Raw genomic sequence first — 27,943 nt, 5'->3', positions numbered from 1 at the left:
AATATAAAATGTTGCCTAAATAAAAGTCGAAAACACTTCTGTAAACAATTTATTAGAAAGTATTTTAATTGAGCTACAATGCTTTTCGCTGTGAGTGACACACGTTATGTCAACATTTAGGCCCTTACCTGTCACAACCTTACAACAACAGCAGCCCACCTGTAACTAGCCAGTAAATTTAAGAGGAAAGCGCCCTCTGGTGGACACAGGAACAAGTGCATCAGTAACACAAACCATTGTGAGTACTTCCTTAATATCTCAGAACCGAGGATTAAATAGATGATAATGGATAGTTATCAGAGAACAGACTGATATACTGGGTTATATTCATACAATCATTAGGCTTGCATAATGATTAGTTCATAAAGATCCTGTGAATCGACATATTGAACACTTTCTCCGCGAGCAGAAATGATCAACTCTGAATTAGCCACGGAGCAGCCCAAAACATGTGACGACTCAATAATTACTCACTAACGTTACTTTGTGTACCCCCAAGTGATTCATAGGTGCTTAGTAATTCCTCGTCAAAGAATGGGGACACACCTACTCTCACAGGTCTCGCCCCGGATTCATACTCCAGACTACTTTTTAACGCCCCAGGGCATGTTTATTCCGTTTGTGGTGAAAATGTTCATAAGAGAATAACTGAAATGTCTGCATTCTATTCTAACATGATTTTCGCTCCTAACTAATAAAAGTAACAGATCAAAATTAGAAATTCATTGTATTCCTCATGGACATATGAACCAAAGTCAAATATTAGGAAAGAGAGAATTTAAAATGTCAATAATAGTTTTAATTGGTGCATGTTACATTCCAATACCCATTGTAATCCTCCCACACATAATTGCATACATACATAACTTTTCTCCCTATTTCAGATGAGGAATGCAACAGACAACTTGTAAATGCCTTACACTATCATATATTTACATATTATCCTCCACTTCTGTACATGGCAAATCCTTAAATATGATCAATCAGATGAGTAACATAGGATACAATGTATGACTGATTGTATGTAGTGTCTTTGAAGCATATTTAATGTACTTTTTCCTTCCAAAAAAGGCATGTGCATACAGCACAGTGAGTCACACAATTAGACATGATAGGTTAAAAACTCCACAACACCTTCATTCATATTTCACAAGATAAAACTATTCCTTCAGCAGGGTTTTCTTCCAAAATGCACAAAAGTACAAAAAGACATGTAAGGTAACCAAAGGGAATAGAAAATAAACATAAAATGTGCTCAGTGCATTAAGACTTTCCAATATAACAAAGAAACTAGAGGTGTTTGCCCTGTTCCATCTCTGTGATAAATAAATTCACATTGTTACAGGCAGACAGTGAAAAGGCTTGAATCAAAACCAAAGTACAGTGAGTAAACAAAAGTGAAACAAATTGTAAAGCAAAAAAGAAAGTTACTAAAACCTGTGAAGGTAAACCTGCACATATTCTCTTTCTTTGTTAAGAATAAAAAATTACAGCTTTGATCAGCCAAAATGCAAGCTGTATATAATGCTGTCAGCTACATTGAGAGTTTTGGCTGTTGAATCAAACACTATAGATTTGTTTGGAGGAGCAAGACACTTCACTGTGCTGTAGTTCTGTTTGGTATTGAGACTTCAAACCTAAAATGTCTTGGTGGTCATTTCATATTAGCCCTGCAAACATCAAGTGCAAACTCCAGGAGCTCTGGAACTACTCTCATTATCAGTAAACTCAAATGTTGCCAAGCATTAAGAGTAAACCACTTCTAGGGTACGCCTTGAAGGAGGAAACTAAACGTTTCAAAACTACTATCTTGAGATTCGTGTTTGTTTAAAGTGACAATTCAGCTTTAAATGCCATTCATGGGGTGGGGTTTTTAGGGGTCACAATGACTCCCTGCAGTGTAACGATTTAACTGTCTGAACAAGCATACACGTGGCCCCACACACACACACACACACACACACACACGCGCGCGCACAGAGACAGGTGTCAAAAATGACATCCACATACAGTAAAACAATATAGGAGTCCTATAAATCATCTGGAAAAAAGTCAGCTGCTGCAATGGCCGAATATGTGTTCGCACAAGGAAGACTTTAGCAGGTATTTTCAGGTAGATGAAAATTTGTTGTAAAATTAGATTATGGGTTAATGCAGTCAATCACTTCTTTGTTCTCTTGAAGCCACCTGCCTTGAAGCAGCAGCGATGGATATTATAAAATACTTTTATGACACGTTTATTTCCTTGGCAAAAATCCAACCATAAATCTGTTTGATTAAAACAAAAACAGATATGTAGTTCGGGATTTTGGACACAACTCTGTATTACCAAACCATCATAGAATTCAATCTTATCACAAGGTTTAAATGACAAACTTTTCACAATTTCAGAAAGGCCAACAGTGTAACTATTGTATTGCAGTTAATGACAAGCAAAAACATTTTTGCCACAAAGCACAAACCTATAACCTAAATGAGGAGAGACAGTCACTGTTGAACTTCCGCCAAATCTTCAATGTGTGACTGCAACACAGAAATGTAGCTTTTTCCACCTTGGCATGGTTTTTGACACTTTGCTCTCAGAGTCAAAGGCAGACAGTGTTGATATATGTATTCATATAAATAACAAAACAGTACAGTATAAATATAAAGATTCTGTGTGTGTGTGTGTGTGTGTGTGTGTGTGTGTGTGTGTGTGTGTGTGTGTGTGTGTGTGTGTGTGTATGCACGCGAAGTTGTAAATGGTGTATGAGTACAGGATAAAAGTGTGTGTTTGTGCGCGCCTGTGAGCCAGTGTTAGGACAGAACAGGGGGGTTAGAGGTGAGGCTTTCCCTCTCCCACCTCGTGGAACAGCGAGGTGTAAAACTCAGGCTCCAGTTGCTTGTTGCGGTAACGCTGGACAATCTCAGTTATTTTTTGCTTCCGCCTCACATGAGGTGGGTTGTACAAGTCACTTTCCAGACGCTTCCGTCGGCACACGTTGATGACCGTTTGGCGTACAAGAAACCCTGGGAGAGAGATGCAAACACAAGAGCTTATCAGGCCAGAGTAGAAACATGTGATCGTTTGGAGACAGCGTACAAAGGAATTCCGTGAGATGGATGGAACAACTGATGCATGAAAATGTATAGCCACCTTCTAACAAAATAAAAGCAGTCAAGATAATAAAGGACTGGAAAGGGAACAATTTACTAACTGCCTTGACTAAGGAACAATGCTAAACTATAATATATATATATATATATCTCTCTTTAAATTTGCACTTGTGTGTTAGTTATGTTCTGGAAAGCCAAAGCAACCACCAAACATAGCTCCTAACTGTTCCATCTGCTGGTCAAGAGTGGCGCTACATGAACTGAATCAGAATGAGTATGCCTACATTTTTATATTTTTCAAGGTAAAGTAATGTATCAGTAGAGGGGAGATAAATGCTACTCGATTTCTTTTAGGGCTGAAACGATTCATCGATTAAATTGATACAATTGATTAATAAAATGCTTATACACAAATTCTTTGCATCGATGCTTCGTTTAATCCATGTAACTTTACAGCACAGTGTTTCGCAGGGACATTTATTACTGTCGCACATCACCCTTACGCTGTGAATACGACGTGATTATGATGGAGCTGTTTGCAAAGTGGAGGAAGAGAGGGACAAAGAAGAAAGTGTCCAAAGTGTGGGATTATTTCAAGCTAAAGAAAACAACAACTCTGTAATATTATTTTTATATTTTTCATCAATGAACAGAATAGATTCCATGTGGTAACCATGAGATGCATTAAGACTTAGTGCCTCTGTTCTTTCTGATGAGGAAAAAAGGAAATGTATAGACGGATAAACAAAGACAGAGAGATGTGAGCTATTACCTAGTGCTCTGCGGCTGACCACCATGCCGTCCACCAGGGGAATCACCATGCCAAATTTACCCACAGCTCCATGTAGCCGGATCCTGAAGAGTCCCGTCTTCAGAGGGTGGATGAAGATCAGAGGAACATCCTTCTCTAGTAACCCTGACCTGCAGCAGGAACAATGAGAAAAAACAGAGGAAAATTATGTATGTGATTTGCAATAAACATAACAATATTTTATCTTCATTTATGCTTGGCATTAACATGTACCTTGACAGATCGAATTGCAATCTCATAGAACTTCAGTGAAAGGGTAAATGCCAATTGATTTTCATTCGACATGAAACAATTATGCAGGCAGAGAAAATTGCCTCTTCCGGTGCTGTGTTCAGCATTTAAATTGCCCAATGTAACTTCTCTGTTTGCTTTGAAAAAGTCAATTTAGCCATCTTCACAAATGCCAACCACCTGTTATCTTTTAAGGGATCTCGGCGTTCAAAAAATGAATTATGTCACTAGTGAATGAATGGTTGTCACCGCATCAGATCACAAACCTCCAGACAACACCCTCTCAAAGTGGCTTTGTACATTTGGTTAAATGCAACCCATTTCTATCAGTTTGAGGCTTGTGGTCCATGGCATCAGTTTATGTCAACACATCTAAATCTTGACAATAGAGCTGCTGTACATGAAAACAACGTAAATTCATGTTACACAAAACTGTTGCCACAGTTCCTTTTCTCTGCCTGCTTCTGCAAACACTGTTGTACTTCCTGTTTTGCACCATATGTGTTTATGCACGGTTTGTAATCCTGCACGTCAGAGCACATGCTGTTTTGCAGAATAGGTTTTTTTTCTTCATATTTGTACCTTGCAATTCATGAACCATATGTTCTCCATTCTGGCAGCAAAGTGTTTTGGGTGTAAACTTTTGAATACCTGCAGGAAGTGCTGTTGCTCATGCTAGCTTCCAAGCCCGTGCTGGTTTCCGCCAAGAGATCAGACAACGGGAAGTTCTCTAAAAGCACAAAAACAATTACATTCATGTACCTCAATCGACTGATTCCTTTTAATCCTTTTTTACAGCCACTTTATAAGGCTCCAGAGATTGAATGTTTCATACTAAAATATTTTGTGTGCAGAAACTTACAAACTGAACAAGAGAAAATGCTAGAAAAAGAAATAGAATATAATCTATAGAGACAGAGTATAGCGCCCCCGTGGCCTCTAATTTGAATCCTGTAGTCTCAAATTACAGGACACGGGGGCAGTGTAAAGAATATGTGCCTACCGATATCGTCAAAGCGCTCCACCCAGACCACAAACACCTTCGTCTCAGGACCCAGTGGTGGGAAAGACTTTCCAGTCGATGACCTCTTTGTCTTGACCAAAGGACTCAGCTAAAAAATTTGAAATTATAATCAAAGCTGTCAGCATGCAGTATAGACATACATTATGTACATACATGTACATAAACTGTAAACACTCACATAAAGTAAACTTTACCTTTTTGGCAGACTCCAGATTTTCAGAATGGTTGGGGAACAGCTCCAGTGTGAGATTGGGTTGTTTTAGTAAACCAGGCATGAGGTCTGTGTTGGTGTCTGCCTCCACTGTGGAGTCACTGTGAACTGATGACTCCTCTGGGGAACAACAAAGGGCAAATGGCAACTCTGTCAAGCCTGTCAATCCCTCATCATATACAGTATCTATCATTTCATATTCAAGACAGTGAATACTGACCAGAATTTTCTGTTAAAGATGGAACAACAAAGGCAATCTCTGTCAGAGCATCTGCGTAGTACAAGACTTTCTTCTCCCCGTTGAACACTGAACCCCCCGTGTCCTCAGGAGTAGCTGCTTCCTCTAAAAATAAAAAGTTCAACATTGACTTAGTTACTACGAATTTTCAACACTTAGATAAATAACAGTTGGCATAAAGTGCATTCCACAGATCTAAATGCAGTAGTTAGTTTAGTAGCTTACCTGCTGGTTGTGGATCATTGCTGTCAGAGCAGGAGTTGAGGGACCAGCTGGTATCTAGGTGTCCTGTCCATCCTGGGTGGTGTCCTACATCCACAGGCCAGCCCAAGGACAGCAGGAACTCCAAAAAGTGGGGCTGGACACTAGACGATGACTCCACATTCCTCAGGATCTGATCACCACAAGCACAAGATCTCATCCATTCTTATTCAGATTTTTATACACTTATTCTGAAAGAAGAACCAATGTCAACACCTGTACATTTTTAAGTTAAATTCCATCAATTGTATTTTAATCACAACTGCAACTCACAAACTAAACTTGTCAATCATCATTTCACACAGAATCATGTGTTGAGTTCTCTCACCTCAGGGCTGCTTTTCTGTCCAGCCCTCACGTAGAAAATAAAGACAGTGTCAAATGGTCGGCAGGGAAGCAGGTCCAGGTAGCTAATGTCATCAAAAAACCCTGGCAAGGATGACTCCAGGCCAATTAGATGAGGAGGTAGACGACTGTTGTTGGGCTCCTATCAATAATAAATCAATTTGCCATACATTCTACATGAACTATACTGATAATAACAATAGTATAAATGTATATACCAGGAACGAATGAATACATAAACTCATTAATAATCAGACAAATTATTTTAACCAACCTTGAGCGCCTCCAGAGACAGAAAGCCAAAGTGGGAGAGGAAGAGCCGTGCTGTCTGGAACTCTTGTGAGGGCGGAGGGGGTTTGCAGTCTGTCTGTGGGTCAGGGAAACACCTGGACATCCAGATTTCCTCGCTGTGCCGCTCCAAGGCATTCTCATACTCTATCTGCTTGGTCATCAGAATACGAAGCTTGTCATGCTGAACTTCCAGCTGAAAACAAAAAGGGGATGTGGCAAGAGGCTGTGACTCGACTGCATAAATAAAAAATGAAGACACACACAACCACAAAGGGCAAGTCCCACAGTCCAAATAATAAGGTGTCACCTCCCAATGTTGATGTGAAAAAAGTCACTAGACGATGGCATGGTCTATCAGCCCAACCCTACAACAGCCCTCAATAAATTGACTCTTTGTGGAGCTTTTAAAGTTCACTTTCTGAACACCATCAGAGAGGTGTTGATTCAACTCTTTGGTCATTTTTCAGAGGGTAGTTAGTAGGGTGTGACGAGATTAAAACGTGGCAATATTTCTTATTAGGGGAAAACCTGTCTTGCGAGACCCACGCAATTGACACTGTTCACACAAATCAATTCTCTTACGCCGTGAAAAACAAATGTGAAACAGATAGTCGACTCCTTCGTAAATCATCCCTAACCAGCTGATGCGACACCAGTGGCTATTAATGAAGTGCACCCCCCTCTCACACTGTGAGTCGCAGCCAGTTTGTGACGAGTGGTAAAGTAGCTGGTATAGCTGCAATATAGGCAGGTAGGTTTATTGTCATAATACGACAAGTTGTAATGTGAAATTGAGTTTTGTAACTCCCTTCTGCTACATAGCAGACAATATACATTAATAGAGAATCAATTATGAGAAATGGTAACAGAAATGAACTCTCATCACTGGAGCAGTGCTGAGGATGAATTAAGAGTTTAAGAGTCTGATGCTCTGCAGTCTGGTGGTGCAGCAGCAGAAACTTCTATCTCTCTTCCCAGAAGGCAGCAGGGTGAACAGGCTGTGGCTGGGTGGGTACTGTCCTTTAGTATCCTTTGTGCTCTGCGTAGGCACCTCACCTCACTGATATCACTGATGCTCGGGAGAAAATAAACATAATAAAAACAGAAGTGCAAACCTGCTCTGTTTGAGACTGTAAGCTGCACTTTATCAGAGGTGCTGAAGTTTACGTGTGTGGATTTGTCGCAAGATTTCTGTCTGATCAAGTGTTTTCAGTTAGTTTCGGTTTCCACCTCCTTGTCTCATCCAGTACAGTCCCAAACGGGGTTCGGCATCTGTCAATGGTCTGAAGGGGATACAGCCATATCAGCAGAGCAATTAGGTAACGTACAGCAGAGTATAGGGCAGGTAGACTTTTAAAAAATATGATGAATTCTCATTAAATATTGACGTTAGTTTAGTAATGTCAGAGAAAACAGATATGTGGGATAGTTTTTGAATGTGCAGAAAGTTTTGAAAAACCAGAAAACCTGCTGAAACACAGGAGCTAATAAAGCCCAGGAGTTTATAAGCGAATTAAAATGAAATAATTTATCATTTCTACTATAAATTAATGCAGAAAAGGTAGAAATTGCTCCCAAAATCTCACCAGAATGCAAGAAATTAAAATTTTAAAATTTTAATATAATGCAGCGATGAAGATTCCTTATAAATAGAGATAAATCTTGTCTCAATTTCGTGAACCCAATACAGTGTGTCGCCTGATCTCGTTATCTAAGCGTCTCGTCACACCCTAGAAGTTAGTGGTAGTTTTGGATTGCATTAAAAGCTACAAATTGAGAAACCACACAAAAGGACCATCATTTGTTTGTCACCAAGCTAAATAAGTTGACCCTTTATACCAAGAGACACCCAAGTGAAGTTTCTCTACAATAACTCACGTGTGGGTAATAACTCAGTGTATTTGCAGTTCTCGAATCATCCTGCCAGCCCATACAACACACCTAAGTTTGCATAGTAACAAATACTATGAGTTATTCATTTACTGCATGGCTCTATTTTAGCCACAACAACAAACAATCATGTTGTAGCTTAATTAGTCATAATGTGGATACAAGCTCAATGACAGGGTTCAACAGGAAACAAATCTCACCTCTTTACTGACAATGTCGTCCAGGTCAGGAATACTGACATCAGCTTTGACAAGAGGAATCTTATCCACCTCTTCAGGGAAAGGTCTCTGCTTCACATTGTACTTTATCCCCACAGAGTTGTTGGGCGTTGGGCGGCCCTCGGGAACAAACACCTGCTGTGGAAGGAGAGAAGTAGACAGAGATGAAGCGAACTTCAGTTAAACCGATGTGGAGCAACAAGTTTTACCAACGCAAATCATTAGCATGAGATTTTAAAAACCTTTCTGAAATGAAATTGGTTCAGCATCGTCGTCTTTCATGACGCAATAGTCAACAGTGTGATCTCACCCTCTGACTGGCCCGAGCTCCTCTGGGTTGGTGAAAGAGCTGCATGGTCCAGGCATGTCTGCCAGCTGTCCCTCGGATCAAGACCGTCACTGATGGACTGGGGTCTGTGAGGACAGAGATGCTCTCATTTATGAAGAAAAGTGATGGTCTCTCGGTTAGTGATTTTAATTTTACCAGTGCTTGGTACTTAGCAGGTGATACAGTCTCTACTTGTACATTGAAAATGAATAAAGTAACACCTTTATCCTCCCCGATATCCCAATAAACCTGTATTACGTCAAAGATGGATGACAAGCTACTGACTCTGCTCATTGCCGAGAGGTTGTTCCAGCATGGCAAGGATGACCGAGTTGTCCAGGACAAAATAGCGGAAGTTGCTGGCTCCTGTGGCACTGAGCCTGGCATAGCGAATCAGGGTGTCTTCATTCAGCAGGCTGCAGGTGGAGGCAGGCCCGCTGGGTGAAGGGAAGGCCCCCAACACCTGCATGATACTGGGGAACACCACAGCAAAACCAGCAAGAACATAAATATACGTGAACTTGGGCAATAGGTACAGCACACTGTTCTATTAGTCATCTATGTGCTGTGTGGGGTTGCAGCAGAAACACCGGGGAAATTAGGTCATTGTAGCAGCAGAAAAATAGAGCAAATACATAATTTAGTACATCCACTTGGATTTAAGGTCCAACCAAAGTTTCAAAATTCCTTTTGGAGTCAAAAATAATGTAAAAGTTATATTCAAATGTATAACTGATAATATTTTATTGTTTCAGTTGGTTTAAGTAACAAGATAAAATAGGAGCATTTTGAACATTGTTTGCTTTTTCTGTACAAGCATGTTGAAAGTGTAACACAGTGTATTAACTCCATCAACCAACTTTAAACTCTGATTCATTCTATAGAAACTGCAGGGACTCTCACCAGGACAAAGTTGCCTCAGCAGCGTCCTTCACCCTCATTGAAGCTGGGTTGTGCTCCTTCTCCCCTTTATGTCGCACTTCCTGTTCCTGTCGGGACTTGCTGCCAGAGATTCCTAGCTCCACAATCTCCAACACCTCTACCAAACAATCCTGATCCAAAAAGAAACAAAACACAGGGAACAGAATTTCAGAGTGCACATTTTGCTTTCCATATAAATGAGGCTTACACTAAAACTTACCACAAGATAATTAAAAACAAAATGTTCCTGTAAAATTCAGACTAAGAGAAGAAGTCAGTAAAAGTTTGTAAAAGTTTAATTTTACCAAATAAACTTGTGCCCTTCTCTAACCAAACAACATATAACATGGACAATTTTATTCAGTCTTACCTTCTCATCCAGCATGTCAGGGTGTTCTGTGAGCCACACACAGAGAAACTGGAAGGCAGCAACAATCATGGAGTGGAGGTCTCGGGATTGAAGAGGAGCTGGACGGCTACACTGGTACACAATGTACCCACATATAGAGCTAACAGCACGCTTACGGTCTGCAGAGTCTACTCCCACCTTTACCTGCAGAAGTGATTGGCAGTTTTACTAAATTGTAACACATTTGAATATTTGTGGTTTTAACTTAAAGTTTCCACAGTATTGTTAGAACTAGCATTGATGTCAATTTAAAGCCTAAATGGTGCGTTGGCCTCATCTCTTTCTGCACCTCAGCACACTTCATTTGTGTGATATTAAGTGCCTGATGTTTACATTTTATAACCAATTACTGTCTATTATACTAATTTGACCCTATTTGAAAACTGACACGTCATAGCAGCCTGTCTTAGTTGGTACACTGGTGAACTGGGACCAACTGTACAGTCATAACCAGGCAAAGAAATTTGCAGGCTCTGTCCAGAAACGTCTCTCATTCTGGTAATATACCTGAAGGCACCATTAGTTTTGTTCTCTGTGAGGCTAGATTGTCTCATTTGGGCAGGATGTGCACTGGTTAACTGGGAGCAGTGGGCTTATGATCAAGTTAACATGTAGTACAACATCTGTTGCCACAGTAACAGACAGACTTTCAGTAAACGTGATTGAGTAGGTGTTTTTCCTGTAAGCCTTGTTCACAGAGGTGCAAATCTAAGATTTCCTGTACCTGCAGCAACAGCTGTGGTTTTATAAAGATAGTGGTAATATCTGCTGTATTGCAACTTGGGTGAACTAAAAGACATACAATAGTCTCACCTTGGACTGGCCAGTTAGTAATGATCGCAGATTATTAGTCTCTGTGGTGATTGGACATTGTACCTTTACCTTGGCAAGCCCAGCCAGCAGCTCCAGGGCAGCCAGTGAAATGCTCATATCTTGTCTCCACTGTGAGTTGAGTCTCTGAGTGACCAGATGGATGCTGCGCACCAGCAGGCCTGCCGCCGTATCTGGAAGAGCTAGACCATATAACACCCCAAAATACCAAACACCGCAAAGAACAGAGCAAAGCAGGATTCAGGCAACACAGCTAAGGTATACAGGGCAACAGGAAAAATGTCCTGGATGCCCAGTTAGCAGATTTGTCTTGGTATTGAAAAGATGCATTAGAATAAAGTTTGAAATCAGTACAGCACACAAAGATGAGACAAATTTGGGTAGACTGAAGAACTGAATAAACGGCTGAGAATTAGGACTGAGCGATCAAGTTTTGACTTTAAAAGAAATGAAAACTTTTATGCATGTTATAATCATCCAAAACTGACTAAATTAAATTATTTACAAGGTAAATCTGATTTAAAAAATTAATTGGTTTTCTGTAATATAATAACTATAATTTCTCAGAATATGTTTAATTGGTTCATTTGGAGTGGACACTGAAACGAGGGTAGTCACAACTTGTCAGATAGAATCATATACTTTCTCAGTATAACCTATAATTTGTAGGGCTTAAAAAAGCACTGCAAAGCAAAGCGAAGGCTGACTGTATTGAACAAGAATGGTAAGTTGCTTGAATAGTTCGGCTTTGTTCAAGAAGAAAAGTGTTAAGCAGTGGACGTAACAGAGCCTTATGTAAAGGCTGTGGCTCAAGTAAAAAATGTTGTCTTCTCCCTGGTCCCATTTCATTTCTCCTCATAATAAGCACACCTTTTTTGCTGTTAATTCTGTCTCATCCAGAATAAATATTTCTTGAGCTGGGTTTCCATTTCAGAGTTTCTACCTAAAAACCTGAGGAAGACTAATGCTTTACTAATGTGATTAAAAGTTTGATGAGCTTACTGAGCCTGTCTCAGATGTAGACCTGACTCCAATTTTAGAAAGCAGGGAAAGCATTCACTATGAGCAAAAACTCCCCAATCATGCTGAAATTGCTGCAGCATGTGAAACTCCTACCCGCCCACAAGTCTATGGTTTTCCTGTCCAGCACTGAGCCTCACAACACAATGAAATCTTCCCATTCCACAGGAATCCCCACTTCCTGCTGGACAAATTCTCCTATAAGCAGCACAGTGTGTGTGTATGTGTGTACGGGAGATTCACATCATGGATGTGCAGCCGACAAATCTGTAGCAACTGTGTGATGTTATCATGTCAATGTGGACGAAAGTCTCTGAGGAATGTTTCCAACACCTTGCTGAAAGCATGCCATGAAGAATTAAGGCAGTTCTGAAGGCAAAAGGGGGTCCAACCCAGTACTAGCAAGGTGTGCCTAATATAGTGGCCAGTGAGTGTATATTATATACACACACAGTCAGATTTAAATAAGGGTGGTGATTATCTATTCATCAAAAGAATCAAACAATGCTTCCCACATTCCACTGTCCGAACACAATTTAATCAAATATCGCTCAGCCCTACTGAGAAAAAGACAAAGTCTTTTGATTAGGCAACACTGTTGCAACCAATCAATTAAGACAAAAAAAAAACCAAATAGTTCAGGCACTCCACATGTCTCAGTGCCAAACTGTTCAATGGCACACAAGCACAGCAAATAACTTTGGTTTCACCTACAGAGACATTTTACCCAACGCTTCTTAACTCTCCATACCACTTTAACCACGTTAGCTATAAACAACAGATGTGTTAATTTAATAAGTTGCATGTTTTAGCAAGCACAATCTGTTAAAGTTTATGTGAAGCCGCCGTGCGTCTTACCGTAGTCTCGAAGCAAGGCTTGGGAAGGACGCTCAGAGTCTGGGCTGGTGGCCTCCGTGCTGCCCCCACTGGTGAAACTAATCCCACTGTTGGTACGGCTGTGACTCTGACTACTCACTGTCATGTGGTTCCCATCTATACTCCCCTAACACCACAAAAACACAGCGATCTTGATGTCCAGTCCACCAAACTGCTTCTACCATTATAAAATGTTAATTGTTTATCAGCAGATAACAGCAGTGACCTGAGCCTTACCGTTTCAGTCTGTGCACCTATGGACTCCAACAGTGCTGAGTCTTGAACAATATTTAGCATTGCACCTGAGGGAAGGTGAATAATAAAGCGTGATTGATATAGAATAATATACTTTAATAGACTTAAGCACAGTTCAAAAATGGTTTAAGTTAGCAAAAATACTGCACAAGTTATATGGAGAGGCAAAATAAATAGATAGAGGTTATGAAGAAGCCAGTGTGAGCACCCAGGATGAGCTGTGTGTTGGTGGGGTCAGTCTCAGTCTGCAGTGCTCCAATAAGGACATTGACGAGACGTAGCCTCAGGGACAGGAAAGACACGGGTTGGTCATGAGGCCACCCATCCTCTTCATTGAACTTTCCTTCCAACAGAACCTGAAACACAACATCAAGATGGTTAAGAACCTGGCGTACTTGTTTTTAATTACAAGTGGCTCTACAATGTGAAAAATGTTTTAACAAGGATTTCACATACAACAGCTGCAATGACAGAAGGAAAAACATTCAATATAGACCACAAACTCATATACATACAAATTCCACAAAGTGGCAGCTTTCAAATAAAAAAAATGCACAGATGCCAAAGCTGTTACCTCTGATTTGATGTTGCCAAAGTGATGTGGCAATGGCAGCATGGCAAGCAGGATGTTGATGGAGGCTCTCCTCAGGTCGGTAGGATTTACATAAATCTTGAATTTGGACAGCTCTCTGATGGAGTAAACAAATTGCATGGACTTAAAGAAACATAAGACAATATTCTCAAAACCTCTGAAGAGAAATCTCACTAAAAGCATCATCTGAAAATGTTATCCAGTAAATAAAAGATGCAAATTACATGTTTAGTGATCCAAAACTCGTGTAACATACTACCAGTCTAACCTGTCAGGTACAATAGTCTCCAGGGCAGCTATGAAGTAGGGCACCACCACATTGATGCCTTTCAGGTCAGTACAGAAGAGAGAGGAAGAGTTGAGAATGATGGAAGCAAGAACTGGTCTACAGATGAAATCGGAGATCTGGAGACCTTGAATCAGAACCATGTAGAACCTGCAGAAAGAGAAAGAGGAATATTTGCACAGTTTGTGACATCACCAAAATAGCATTCCCACAGTTGGACTGATGAATGAATTACAACTTGGCATTATTAAAAAAAATAACTTGACTATGTTACCTGGACAGGTAAACAGGCAGAATCTCTTCTCCAGTTTTCTTGCTACAGAAGATGCGACAGAGAGTCCCGCAGGCCTCAGCTCGTCCTGCCTCGTAGCTTTCTGGGAACTCGTTGGCATCAAACATGGGGTTGGACACCATGGAGTCGGTGGACATTTGGGAACCCTTCCTTCTCAGCTCCAGACCTACTTGAGTGGCTATCGCTGTAGAGAGTGAGAAGAGACAGAGAATGAAAGGACCCTCAATTGTAATGCGGTCATTAGTCTACATGCATGTATGGGAAACAGGCAAACATGTTGCTATAAGCACACTACAATAAAAAGTAAACTGTAAAAATTTGAAAAAAAAAAAAAAAAAGCACCACAAAGCAGATCGCAGATTCGCTATCACAACAAGAGAGAACAAAGCAAACACACACTCACATCATTTAAAAGCATTCAAAAGGGGACTCTGACACAAGGAGTTTGCCATAAAAGTTCTCCCTAAAACTGTAGTGTAGTAGCAATGGTAATAATATATTTTCAACTGCAAGACTACAAAGCAAAATCCCTGTATCAGCTCCCTTGATGTTGCAATTATATGACCGTCACCTAAGGCACAGAACATTCATTTCATGCATTGAGGCATCAAACCAATAAAATCAAAATTCAAGTGACCTGACAATACAAAAGGAAATTACAAAAAACAAAACAATAATGCTGAACTTGAGGGGGGTCTGAAACTAAATAATAAGGATTAGTGTGACCCAAAGTAAAAGAAAATGAGAACTTAAAACAGGGTAGCGTTGTCACAAACTGGCAACATTATGGTCGAGACAAGTGGTCAGTTGGTGAAACCCATTCAATCACCTTTGGAGAAACGCTGAGAGACTGCTGGTGAACGTTTTTTTATATGACAAGCAGTGGGAACAGAAAACAATGGCGATAATGGCAATGATCATGAGGAACTCAACTAAAAAGCAGGAACATTTGTCAAGAAACGAGGGAAAAAAGCTGCCGTTCCTACTTACAAGATTTATAAGAAAGGAGAATTTGGATAAAAGAGGCTGCAAGATAACAGAAATAGTGGAGAGAGACAAAATCAAAGCAGATCCAATATTTTGGGATCAATTCATACATGGCATGAATTGTGTTTTTTTGTTCTCCTCAATACATGACTTTTGACCCATTACAACGCTTTAACATTAATCAGACATGGTAGACACGTGCAGGACACTACACCAAAAAGAGAACAATAAATGGAGAGCCAATGATGAGCCAAATTTATTTTGAAATATCAAGTATGTTGTATGTGCTGTCATTGACTCCTCTAGAGATGATTTTACCAATACAATGACTGTATGAGGTCCTTAGCATATGGTTACAGTCTAAATGTAGTTTGCCAGGTTCAAATAGTTGGTAGATGTAAATGGATTAGAATCTGATGAGAATCTCATACCAGACCACTTCTAACCAAGCCCTCCACACAGAAAGGTACAAACAAGTTTCAGAGAAAATGGTAAAAAAAAAAAAAGAAAGGATATCCCAACGAAATACAGTAAAAAAATAACAGACACCAAAAACACAGATAACTGCACAAAAACACTAATGAATAGCAACAAAACACCCACCTGCCCATGCATATATGAAAATTCTATTAGCCATTGTCTCACTTCTTACCAGTCATGCTGGGGTCTCGGCTGAGGCCGCTGTGGAGCTTACAGTGGACCAGTGCAGCATCAAAAAGCCACTGGCCAAACAGGTTGAGGATGCTGTTGACCTTTGGCCGTGCTGGGGCCGGAAGGGGCCGAGACTCCCAACTGCTCTGGTTGGGGCTGGAAAGCAGGGTGGGGGACGACGAAGTTTGCTGCTGCTGCTGCTGCTGCTGCTGGGATGCTTTGGTTGGTTGACTACCACTGCCCTGCAGGATGGGGAGGGATAGAGGAAGATATCTGATTAGGTTGTTACCTCGAGAATAGTGTAACTAACGGATCACACACAAAAAGATACTTTCTTGGGATTTGTCACATAAATTGAACAAAACAAATGGCAGGAGACACACACAGACACACACACACACACACACACACACACACTAAATGAGACAAGTGTCCTGTATTCTTCTATAAAAATCTTGGTTAGTATTAGCTTTATAGTGGCAACAAAAAGGTGTCACAAATGTATAAGATCTGTTCTGTCTGTAGATCAACTGCAAATCTCATACAACAATTAAAACAAAAATAGAGATCTAGACGTTTTCTAACTCTGCACTTATCATTTGTTATGACTGAATGCAAACTTGAACTTACAGTTGAACTCTTGCTTGCGGTTTTGGTGGCCACTGTATGCCGCTGCTTGCGACTGTGAGGGGGCGTGGTGTTTGTGATAGAGGGCGGCGGGGACATGCTCATTCTGTTGACTGGGGTTGGCGGGGCACTGTCAGCTCTAGGACGTGATATACCTGTTGACAGGAAAGTAAAATGAGCAAGAGAATAAAGTTTGTGTTTTTCCCTCCACAGCAGATGGAAAACACATTTCTGATTAGCCTCAGTAAACAACAAAAAGATCGTCATCCGGCCACTTTTCCAGTGGACAGAAAGTTTTATGGGTTAATTGAAATCATTTGAAGCCATTTTCCCCATTTCTACCGTTATGCGAGAGAGAAGAAAATAAGGTGGCTTCAGAATTGTGAGTTGATCATAGACAACATTAATTTGTAGACATGCAAGACAATGGTTAGATACGAATCAGCAATAATTGATATTCATCCATCTTGATTGACTTTTTGTGCCCGCAAGAGACCCCTTGTTGATGATCTTGTAGCTGAGTCTGAATGTCTGGGACATTCCGCTATATCAAGACTACCCCGAGTTGTTAATATCATCACCACCAATAAATAGACCACTCCATCATATGCCCATCGCTCTATATGATGTATCAGCTGATGTCTGTACCATGAGAGAGCAGCACTGGACAAAAAGAGAACACCCTCTCCCGTACATCTCTCTTTTCAACAGAGACACCTACAGTGTAAAGAGAAAAACACACTGACACACCATTTCTATTCAAATGTACAAACAGGTACGTACTGACATTCTCCATCAAGATTTTACTCAGAAGTAGTGCCAAGAATAACAAGAAATGAATGCCGGGAATCAACCATTTAAATTATTCTTTTTAGCATGTTTTGACACTACAAATCAAATACGCTTTACCTTTTACAAACCTTTTCTAAACAATATGGTCATTTTTGAATTTATTTTCCTACCTTCCGGCCACCATTGGATTTCAATTCAGTATGATAATTAACCTTTAGCCACCTAAAATTTGCTTGAGATCACAATAAACACTATGTCTGTTTTTATTATCTCTTTTGTGTGTAATGCAGGACCGGCTTTTTAACATAAGTCCATGCAACAGTTATGCAACTTTGACAATAGTAAAAGCATGGTGAATGTGATGGGTTATCTTACAAAAGCAGGTAGCTGCCTAGAAGGTAGGAATAACACATTCAACATTATCACGCATTATCATGCATTGAAAAATGAGCTGTAATGCTAATATGTCTTGAAGTATCTTACTTCTAAAATGTGCAAAAACACATTCATTTAATTCTGAAATGTATTCCTCTGTTTGAACATTAACAAGTCAGTTCCTCTGAAATGTCCCATGACTGAGCTTTTCATTTTAATTAAGCATCCTCTTACCCAAGAAGGCATCCACTAGGCAGCTGATGCCCCTCATGGCCCTGAAGAAGATCTGGGGTAGCTGCTTCAAACAGGGATGCAGCACCACTTCATGAGGAATACCGCTGGAGTTGAGAAACTGTTCCTGAAACTTTGGAGTGGTGCTCACTATCGCAGGATTGCTCAGGTCGACTGGGTTGCTACAAACAAAACCGAGAAAGAAGAGAGAAGACAAATTTATGGATTGAGCAAAAAGCTTAAAGATGCAGCTCAAGCTTATTTGGATATAACCAATATCTGAATCTGCCATGGCTTGGAGCACAGAGATGACTATATCATGATTATTTTTACATTCTCAACACATTTGAAACCAACCACAAAAGAAAAATGTGATGTGACTTTAAAGCTGGGGTAGGCAATTTATTTCATAACCATTTTTGTATTTGTTGTATTCTCTTTACATCCCGACAGTAATCAATAAATCAAATGCTCTGACACAAAAATGATTCGGTCCGAATGAAATGATTGGTTGGCCGACATGTCTGCTTACTTACCTACCTGAACCTACCTTACCATTTTCCAGGTTCAAAATCTTATTTAGGGGTTGTTCCAGAACAGGTTTACATGGTTTCATTTTCAAAAAACACATTTTTTTCATGCTGCACCATTGCTTCAGCTCCTCTTTTCGCCCTGTGTTGAAGGCTTTGTTTTAGCTATGGAGTGATAAATCTTGTCTCTAAATGATCTTTGTTGGCAGTTGCACATGCACAGTTCCTAGTTAAGGACTACTAGCCAATCAGAAGCAGAGAAGGGCGGGTCAGTGTGAAGCCCGTAAACAGCTTGGGTTCAGCTGTACATGTTGCCGATCAGCTTAGCAACATGGACTGGAGCAAGAGTTTCAGAGTGGTGAGTTATTAATCTGTAACAAAAGTATCTTTCATCCATAAAGTTTTAACTGAGCTCTGTCTCTACATCACAGGAACAACTTTATGTCCACTGACTGCCTGGAGGGTAGCTAGTGTTTGGAAGGGAGAGGAGAGCTGTGTGCTGCAGCTCACTGTTTTTCCAACGGTGTTTTTGAGGGCGTGTCAGACTAGCCGCTTGGTGAGCGTTATATGAGGCGCATCTGCTTTCATCCCTGTGACGTCACAGGGATGAAAGGGAAGCGGCTAGACTACAAACGAGCTGTTTTCAGGCAGTTCAGAGCAGAGTTTTCTCTGGGAACTACCTACTCAAAGAAGGTAGGTCTCAAGGAAGGGGGGAGATTTTTTTCAGTTGTATACTTAAATCTAGTGGTCTCTTGCTAGTTCTCCAAAGGTGCCTATCCCAGCTTTAACATTTAAGGTTTCATGATGATGAGTATGAATGAATTTTCTAATGTTGGACCGTGGCTGCATTGCCAGCATGAGGAAGATGTTTTGGAGCAGGACCAAAGCATGAAAAATGCAAAGAAAGAAGGACAAAGGATGAATGCATGAATAGAAGAAGGAAGGACGCAAAGGATGAATTAAATCATAACAAGTGAGCAACAATCGAATTAGTGTTAAAGGAGACATTTTATAAAGGAAGGAAGTAGAGTATACAGAGGAAGAAGAAGGGAAATATTTGATGGTAAGAGAGTGATATGAGGTACTTCTTCATTTCCACTCTGTCCAACTTCTCTTACACATGTACGTTTCATATTTGAACCCAGAAAAATTAGGTTTTATGCACCTAAGCATGTGGAGAAAGCGGTACCACGTCTGTGCCACACAGTCATTGTCCATCTCTAAAGGAATCAGGTTGGCATCTTCATCAGGAACTTTAAAAGGTGGGAAGGATGGTCCGTGGGTAAAGCGCAAAAGCCTGGATTGTAGAAGTGAGACAGGAATGTACAGATGATCACACTCAGTAGAGATTACAGGCACTTTTCATTTATCCTAAAGTCATTATTACAACCACCAAAACATATGCTAACTGTCTAGTTCAAAATCAGTGTTGCTTCTCCCATCTGTGGGCACAGGAGTTAAACAGGTTAGACAAATCAAGTAACAAACTATCAATACTCTTATCAAACGACTCAATACTTACTCAATAATACAAGCATAAACAAAACTCACATTCAGTGACTAACTGTATGAAACCTTTTTCAGCATTAGTGTAAAGTTGAGTTGATGCTTTTCTCACCTGGAGGTCAGGGCGGAGGCCACTCTGCTCCACTGCTCTACAACAGGAGGGTGGTGTCTCCAGTTGGCCAGCATCTCCCTTGCTGTCTTCCAATATGGTGGTGTGGGAAAACAGCGGGCGCATGCCAGTAGCCACACCTCAAACAGCACTGCCATCAATTTCTCTGCCAGTTTCTCCGCCACCCCAACTGAAAGAGAGGAAAATGTTAGATTATTGAGATTAGACATCAGGGCTGCTCCATCATGGCAAATATCATAATCGTGATTATTTTGGTCATAATTGAAATCACAATTATTAATTGACTTAGGAATCATCATGCATTTATTGAACTTATAAAACTGAATGCTTAATTTTTTAAATGATTATTCATTATGCAAAATAGCCCATGAAATCAGAAATAGTAATCAAATATTTTTAACTTTAAACAGCATCTTAGAGCCAAGAGGAAGACAGCAACGCTGTGTGCAGAGCAGGTGAAGTATTTGGGCTGACGACACTTCGTTATGTTACAATGCCATGGTGTTTTGCCCTATTCGTAATGATTATTAACTAAGTGAATACAAGTTGTGTAGGACAGGAAGGGAAATACCTCCAACCGTAGGCGGAGCAAGTAATGTGTCGTTGATACGAAGCAGGAAGAGCAGAAGCACCTCCCAGGTTTCCCTCACCATGGAAACGGACTCTCGTGCCAACTTCTGGACTGCAGTCAGAACCTGCTGGCAAAGCCTGATGTGATTCAGACTGTGCTGGTCAAGCCTAGAGGGAGTTTGAAATGATGGGACAGGGAGGAAATCAGAAAGAGAGAAGGAATCAGAGAGAAAGTGTAAAGAGAACAGCAATAAGTGTGTAATGTGCAAAAACAAATGTACAATATGCATTGAGTATACATTTAAATTTGAAAACTACAGCTAACGGGAGATAAAAGCTTGTTTGTGAACATTTCTGACATACCTTGGTACAAAGACGTTGTAGAGATGTTTAAGGATGGTCTGGACGTACATATTAGGCTCCTTCACCACAGGCTGAGGCATCGAGTCCCTGGGCGACACGAGGGCCATCATCCAGTCTGTGTACACATCCACACACAGCTTGACAGTGTCGCCCTCAAGGGGGAGGGTGAGTCCGTAGCACAGCACCTCCATGGTCCACTTCACCTGGGAACCAAACCATTCTCGTTCATTTATGTGAATGTTTTTGAGTTGCATTTCGATATGCAACATATTGCTGTTGATGAGTCCCGTATCAAACTGCACGACACAGAAACAATGACATATTTTCAACAGTGATGTATTCTGCAAGTGCTGCCATTCTTTTGATACAATTCTGTACCTTTATGTCGAATGAGCACCCACAAAAGGTTTAGCACATTTGATTTAGTGTCTCATAATAAGGAAAGCTAATTGTTTAGGGTAAGATGATGATAGCAATAACAATATACCGCCTTTCTCAGCCATGTTTTTGAGTTTCTTGCTAAATCAAAAACAGACTGAACATTCAAAGGCAAGTGATGAATGAAAACCAGATCATCATTCTATAGTCAATGTTACATTTAAATATTAGTGTACACGTATCAAAGACAACAGTAAAGACAGGGGACATCCCAATTAGACTTCGGCAGTATCTATATAAGAATATTTGTTAAAGAAAAACTAAAAAAAACTAAAAAGGAAACATAAAAGCTGAGCTGCTGGTGAAGTCATTGCAGCATGTATGACATCATTTAGCCTACAATGCTGTGTATCTAATGTGCAGTTAGCCTACTTAGGCCTGCTGGGATTAAATACTTATGGCCTATAGAACAATTAATAAATAGGAAATCAGCACCCTCTCTCATAGGTTCTTCCTGAAGGACCCAATGACACTTGTTGCTGCTTTTTCAGATACCAACACATCAGTGGGCTGAACAAAGATTATGTGCACACAGCTTCTTCCGTGTTGACTAGCTCACCTATATCATTGGGACTAACCCCAAAATACTCCCAAAACAGGGACAGAGGCTTTTTTCTTGTTTACTAGTTGCTCCTTCTTGTGTGCATGTTAAGTGACTGAGCTAAAGAGAGGAAGCAGCAGGTGAATGCAGCAGAGAAGAGGAAAATGTAAGCAGTGGAGTTTAGCAGTAAATGTACAGTTAAGGTTACAGTTTGTCAGTGAATAAAGGCTTAGGCCAAGTACTATCCAAGATTTTTAGTACAGCTCAATACTCTCCCATGACAGTTTCCTGCAATATTTTGTATAATTTCCTACAGTGTTTTGTGAAAGTAAAGTTCAAAGTAACAGCAGCACTTCTGATGCATGGTGAATCTGAGAAACATTGCTGACATTTTCTTAACCCAACGCAGCTCCTCTAACATCATGTCCTGCTGTCATATCATTAATTGAAACTCCAGGTTTGCAGTGAGCTCTGCTCTCTCACAAAGGTTTGTGTTAGCAGACCTTCCAGTGTTTTTATCAGATGGTTCTGATATGGTTCTGGTGTATGCGAAGCATACAAAGAAAAGGATCAGAAAGGATTTTAAAATTTATATTGTTTATCACTAAATATATAGTGTATGCTTCAGGGGCAGGAATTTGGAAACTGTGAGAATTTCGGGAATGATGAACGCCAGTGTCACACTATATCATGGTGTGAAATTTTTTTATTTTACATTATCACACTATGTAGGGATGGGGAAAAATTGATTCTTAGATGCATGGAGATGCGAACGTGTCGATTTACAAATGTCAAAAAACAATTTTCTAAATGTTAATTGATAACATTAATATTAACAGAACAGAAAAGGTGGAACTCAGAAGTGCAGCGACTGGACAATCTGTGGTGCTACATAACAGAGAACGTTGTTCCCCCTATATTTGGCGCATCGCTGCTGCTAAATGAATGAGCAATGCTACTAAAATTTCACAATCATTAGCATCAATGAGCAATTAATGTTTTCACTCGCACTGCGCAAGCATGGTAACATTCAACGGGTTGGCTAGCTTCCTCTCCTCATTCTTCAAAGGACATCTACATGACAGGTGCTGTTAAGGCTCGTGCAGACCACACGACTTTCTTGTGACGGGAGTCTTGAAGTGGTTGTGGCATTCACACTACGTGACTGATCGGTGACAGGGGGTCACACGATACACGAGTTGACAATGGCTGTGTCACCCGACGCTGGTCTCCAAACCACGTTTTATCAAGAAAACACAAGTGAAATGCAAAACGCGAACCTCCACATGAAACAGCTGTTTGTCATTATAAAGATAGAAATTATAAAGACAAAGAATTTGGGTGAAAGAATGGATTAGCACACGCAGGTAGCAGGGATTGTCTGAGCTACAGAGAGAGCTGGAGGGGAGTAAAAAGATGTTTTGATGCGTCGTTGTGTAGTTCACACATAACGACTGGCGACCGCAGACACACCGCTGATTTAACCCTGATCACAGCCCGACAGTCACCGAGCTCTCCAACCAGCAAATCGGGCTAAAAATCGTGTAGTGTGAACTACGCTTTAAAGGAGCAGAGTATGTTAGGTCTTTTAAGAAACGGTGCGTTATGTGTGTGTGTTGCCAGTGTGTGAGTGAGACACTAAAATGTAATAAAAAAAATGCTAATATCATGTTACGACCCTACGGGTCGTGTGTTTGGGTTGGGTTGTGTGTTCCTTCTCCCTCTCAGTTAGTGGCCCTTCCGTCCCATGCCTTGGCTGCATGAGTGAGTGGCAGCAGGTGTGCCTGATCACCACTCAGTGCCTGGAGCATAAGAAGGCTTGGTTTTTTTTCACAGCAGTCGGTCTGTTTCCCTTTCTACCTGTTGCGACCACACTGCAGACCAACAACTGTGAACGGGCCACTGCCAGCCCGTCAGCCCAGCGTACAGAGACAGCCCATTCCACCAGTGGGTTGAACACCAGCGTAGAGCTTCCGTGAGTCCAGAACAGTGTCTGGTCACCTCCTCAGTGGAGAGAGGACTTTTCAGCGGTTCATTTAGTGTTGAACCCTGCTCCCTCAGTTACTTACCCTGTGGTTATTGTTGCCTTACCTTGTTGGCTCGCTGTCTCCTTTTGAGAGAGTAGTTTTGAATTGGTTTTCCTTTGTTGAATATTGAATAAATACACTTTAGTTTGCACATAACCCTGACTTCCTGTCCTCTTTTTGCCCGGGTTTTTATTTCAAATATTGTTGCTCCTCCTCCCCCTGGACTTACCATCCGGAGGAATGTAACATAGCACAGTATGTCTTCTAGAAGTGCAGTTCATTTTGACAATATCTACACTGGTTGTCACAGTAATGACAGAGATACCGCTATGTAAAAATGAGGCGCCCTCTGAGAGCCAGCAGTAGCATCACTACATGCAAAATTTATTTCAGAGTTTCTAATCTAAACTTTCTCCCCAGCATAGTGATGGCGCCATCAAACACTGAGCTCTTGCAACTGGTGTGGTTACATCAAATGATGGACAGATGAGGCTGGCCGCCCTTAAGCCATGTAAGAATATGTTTTGAAGCAGACAGGCTAGTGAGCTGGTAGCTTGGCAGACTACCAAGATGTTAAAATTATGTCAAATAGTGCATGCACAGGCCTAAGGTACAACAGGGTGAATCTCTGTCTCACCTCCTTGTCTGTCTTGAGGATGTTCTCTGTAGCGACAGGGCTTACAGCTGTGCCCAGCGGCCTGACCACAGCATTTGCCACCTCCATGCCCACATTGGCAGGATAGGTGTGCAGAACACTGAGGTGGCCCTGGTCACTCTGCACCACCAACTGCAGCGAGCGCCACTCGGAGTACATGCTGCTGATGTCTACTTCACTCTAGTCACACCTCCTGCCTCCACCTGCAGACACACAATTCCAATAGTCCACTTAATATGGCAAGTTATATAGGCTAGCACAAACAGTTGCGGTCTCTGTTGTGAGAATGCTTCTGCCAAAACTGTCAATGTTAACCCTACTAACAGCGAAACATAACGTAACACACCTCTTACAAAACGAGGTTATTTTTGATAATTGAGCTGAGCTTGACAATTAAATGTTTCATCAAGCAGTGTTTCAACTTTAACTTGTTAAACTGGTTTACTCTCATCTAACGTAGTTAGCATGTTATAGTGGAAGGGGAATGCAGGATTAAACATAACGTTATGTTAGCAGCGACAGAAAAAGTTTTTATATTAAAACAATCGTCATTTGGTGCATTGCATGCATAACGACAAAACAGCGTATCATAAAATCTTGTGAAGAGTCTGAAGTCATGTTCATTGATTTAAGTTAAGCTAACGTTATAGTTTGAAAGTGAACAGGACCCATCAAACCGTCCAGATAATGTTATGTGTTTGCTAACGTTAAAAGTAACTTCCATTATGTTCCCCCCCCCCCCAGAAAACAAAATGTGTCAAGGCTAGCATTAACTTGATGTTACATAGCATATGTTAAATACTAGCTGGCTTGTATGCATGGTAAGCTTAACAGATCGATGAAGACGAGGATGTAACATACCAACCATTTGTATCTTAAACCTCGGGTCGATTACAAGCCGGAAAATCACAACCAGGAAACGGTTCTGAAAATGATTAGCGTGCTAACGTTAGCTAGCACTGACAATCAAAACATCTTCCTTATCTCGCTGATGACATTAGCTCAAGCTAGCTGCTGGCTGGCGTCTGTGTAACAATTCTGCTGCTCTGGATAAGACAAGTAATAGTCGCCAAGACATGCTAGCAGTTTGGCGTGCTACGCTATCAGTTATCTCAAACTACGTTAGTTGATCCGACGTTGCTAGCTAGCTTAGCTACTGTTCGCTTCGCTAGCCACTTCGTTGACATTAGCTGAGCAGACTGTCATTTCTGCTAGCTAATGTAGCTATCTTATACCTAACTTAGCAAAGATGCTAACGTTTGCTCGATAGATAAGTAATCCGGTGGTTTTCAAATTACCTGGACCAACTGGAAATGTTGTCATAACAGAGCTCTGAAACTCGCAGTTTGTGCTTTCTATGTTTCCTGGTCTACACCATAACTGCGTCCATCTTCGCAATGTCAAGGCTGGGTATTGCAGTTTGAAGGGCTAACGTTAACGGGAAACAGGATACGTAGATTGCCGCCCCCTACTGTGCAGCAACTGCACCAGATCTGATGCTACCTTCATGTGTTCTCTGGTGAACTCTCGCCCGCTCGAAATCATTCGTGGCGACCATTCAAGTGATTGTTTTTTCGTTTGAACCAAGTAAATAGCACTGGTCAAAATACTTTTTGTCTTCGTGTTAGCTTTACAATTCAATTCAAAGGGGGAAAAAGTTCTGAATAATTATAGGCTATGCTTTCATCTCTGGGTGGTTTGCTGGATGTCCAGGGGCTCTGAAGAAGTAGCCTATTGCTTTTCTAAATAAAACACTGAATTAAATAGAAGTTAGATTAGGCCTACTTTAGGTGAAACCTCTTGATAGGTTATGTACAAAAAATTTGCAAAAGGTTTGACCCTAGGTCCTCTGAAGAACAAAATGTTTTAAAGTCTGCAGCCTTGCTTGATTCTATTGGTGCTGTGGTCTTTAAGACAAAAATAATTTAACAAAGTCTAAACAGGTTTTTTTAAAAAACTACTACTAGGCTACCATTTAGATTGCTGTCCCTTTAATATTATCTGGTTGGATGAGGCTACAAGTCTAAACTAGACTGCTTTATGACAACATTGGATCTTCATAAATGTGATGATGTAACTTTATTTGTCAGGTATTTAGTGCCCTGGATGAGCTGGGTCATCATGTGACATGATATATGACTAATGCAATATACAATTACATTTACATTTCACATGTTTCCATATAGGGTACATCTGGAGTAATTCAGGATCCTATACATCATGAACAGCCACCCATTTAAACAGCCTTTCATCGAGATCACATGCCAAAATTACTACGTGACAAAACATTTTGCAAAAAAGTCATTATTTCAAGATTTAGCCAGAAAAGACAAATAAACTACCAATGTTTATCAAAATGGTAACACACAGTTAATACACCAGCTGAATATGCTTTCACTCTTCTCTACTCTAAAAAACTGTGATATGACTGTGTGCTGTTATCACACTGTCCCTCTTTTAATTTATATCTTCCCTAAATAACTATAAGCGTTTGTAATAGATTAAATCAATTTTACATCATAGTGTTGAGTTAGATCTACAGATCTCAGTATATTTTGACAAAGCTAGACCACTCTCACATGAGAAATGGACAGGTTCATTGATAACACATGAGCTGGTATTCAATGCTGCTCGGTTTGGATAGGAAAGAAGGAAAGGACTGAAATACCTGACTACTTTTGTTTACAATATGTGCCATCCCAACACATCATACTGATTATATTCTGTAAATTATTCATATCGTTTACCAAATTAGACAAAACTTGAAAGTCAGCTAAAATGCCCACGTTTTTGAAGAAATAATAAAGCAAACACTAAATGCATTTTTTATAGAAACTAGTGGTGTTTTTAATACTATTTTTACAAATTCACCTGAAAGTAGAACCTTGAACGTACAGGTCCATCATAAAGTGATTTAAAGAGGCGCTTTATGGATTTAGAATTGCATTTGCAAAACATTGGGGGACTTGCGAGAGACATATTTTTAAAAGAATTGTCTAACTTGAAGCAGCCGATACTGACTTTTAGTGCCTAGTAACAGTCACTCTGAAAATGCTGGATCCTAGCTTCCCAATGTCTTTTTTTTACTCCTCAT

General features: G+C 40.5%; 1 protein-coding gene across 17 annotated transcripts; it reads right to left on the bottom strand.

Annotated features, from left to right (window-relative positions):
* Positions 1-777: 777 nt before the first annotated feature.
* On the bottom strand, positions 778-26,341 carry LOC123974508 (ral GTPase-activating protein subunit beta-like). 17 transcript variants are annotated; one of them, XM_046055275.1, is made up of 33 exons: positions 26,148-26,340; positions 25,711-25,774; positions 24,832-25,052; positions 21,189-21,391; positions 20,827-20,993; positions 20,238-20,424; positions 19,785-19,916; positions 18,093-18,271; positions 17,340-17,408; positions 16,695-16,846; positions 16,066-16,306; positions 14,409-14,610; positions 14,117-14,284; positions 13,831-13,945; positions 13,465-13,612; positions 13,239-13,303; positions 12,984-13,128; positions 11,151-11,287; positions 10,236-10,418; positions 9,848-9,996; positions 9,230-9,417; positions 8,927-9,030; positions 8,599-8,754; positions 8,387-8,449; positions 6,492-6,701; positions 6,201-6,359; positions 5,837-6,005; positions 5,594-5,716; positions 5,357-5,493; positions 5,142-5,250; positions 4,790-4,868; positions 3,869-4,017; positions 778-3,009 (listed from the first exon to the last, which is right to left on the bottom strand). In XM_046055275.1, exons 3-33 carry the CDS (start codon positions 25,006-25,008, stop codon positions 2,816-2,818), a joined length of 4,659 nt encoding a protein of 1,552 aa, XP_045911231.1. In that variant the 5' UTR covers positions 25,009-25,052; positions 25,711-25,774; positions 26,148-26,340; the 3' UTR covers positions 778-2,815. The 17 variants fall into 17 exon arrangements, with proteins under 17 accessions (XP_045911231.1, XP_045911230.1, XP_045911233.1 ...); XM_046055274.1 differs by having other exon boundaries at positions 25,715-25,774; XM_046055277.1 differs by lacking the exon at positions 25,711-25,774 and having other exon boundaries at positions 8,599-8,751; positions 26,148-26,341.
* Between the last annotated feature and the right edge of the window lie 1,602 nt (positions 26,342-27,943).

Source organism: Micropterus dolomieu, linkage group LG08 (genome assembly GCF_021292245.1).
Source record: "Micropterus dolomieu isolate WLL.071019.BEF.003 ecotype Adirondacks linkage group LG08, ASM2129224v1, whole genome shotgun sequence".
Lineage (NCBI taxonomy): Eukaryota > Metazoa > Chordata > Actinopteri > Centrarchiformes > Centrarchidae > Micropterus > Micropterus dolomieu.
The sequence above is the reverse complement of the archived record's forward strand: the minus strand, read 5'-3'. Positions and strand labels throughout refer to the sequence as shown.

Coding starts and splice junctions, on each gene's coding strand:
- LOC123974508 (XM_046055275.1), bottom strand. CDS start 25,008: ATGTACTCCGAGTGGCGCTCGCTGCAGTTGGTGGTGCAGAGTGACCAG. Junction 13,613..13,830: donor TTGGCAACATCAAATCAGAG/GTAACAGCTTTG, acceptor GTTGTGTTTCAG/GTTCTGTTGGAAGGAAAGTT. Junction 6,006..6,200: donor GACAGAAAAGCAGCCCTGAG/GTGAGAGAACTC, acceptor TGTGGTGATCAG/ATCCTGAGGAATGTGGAGTC.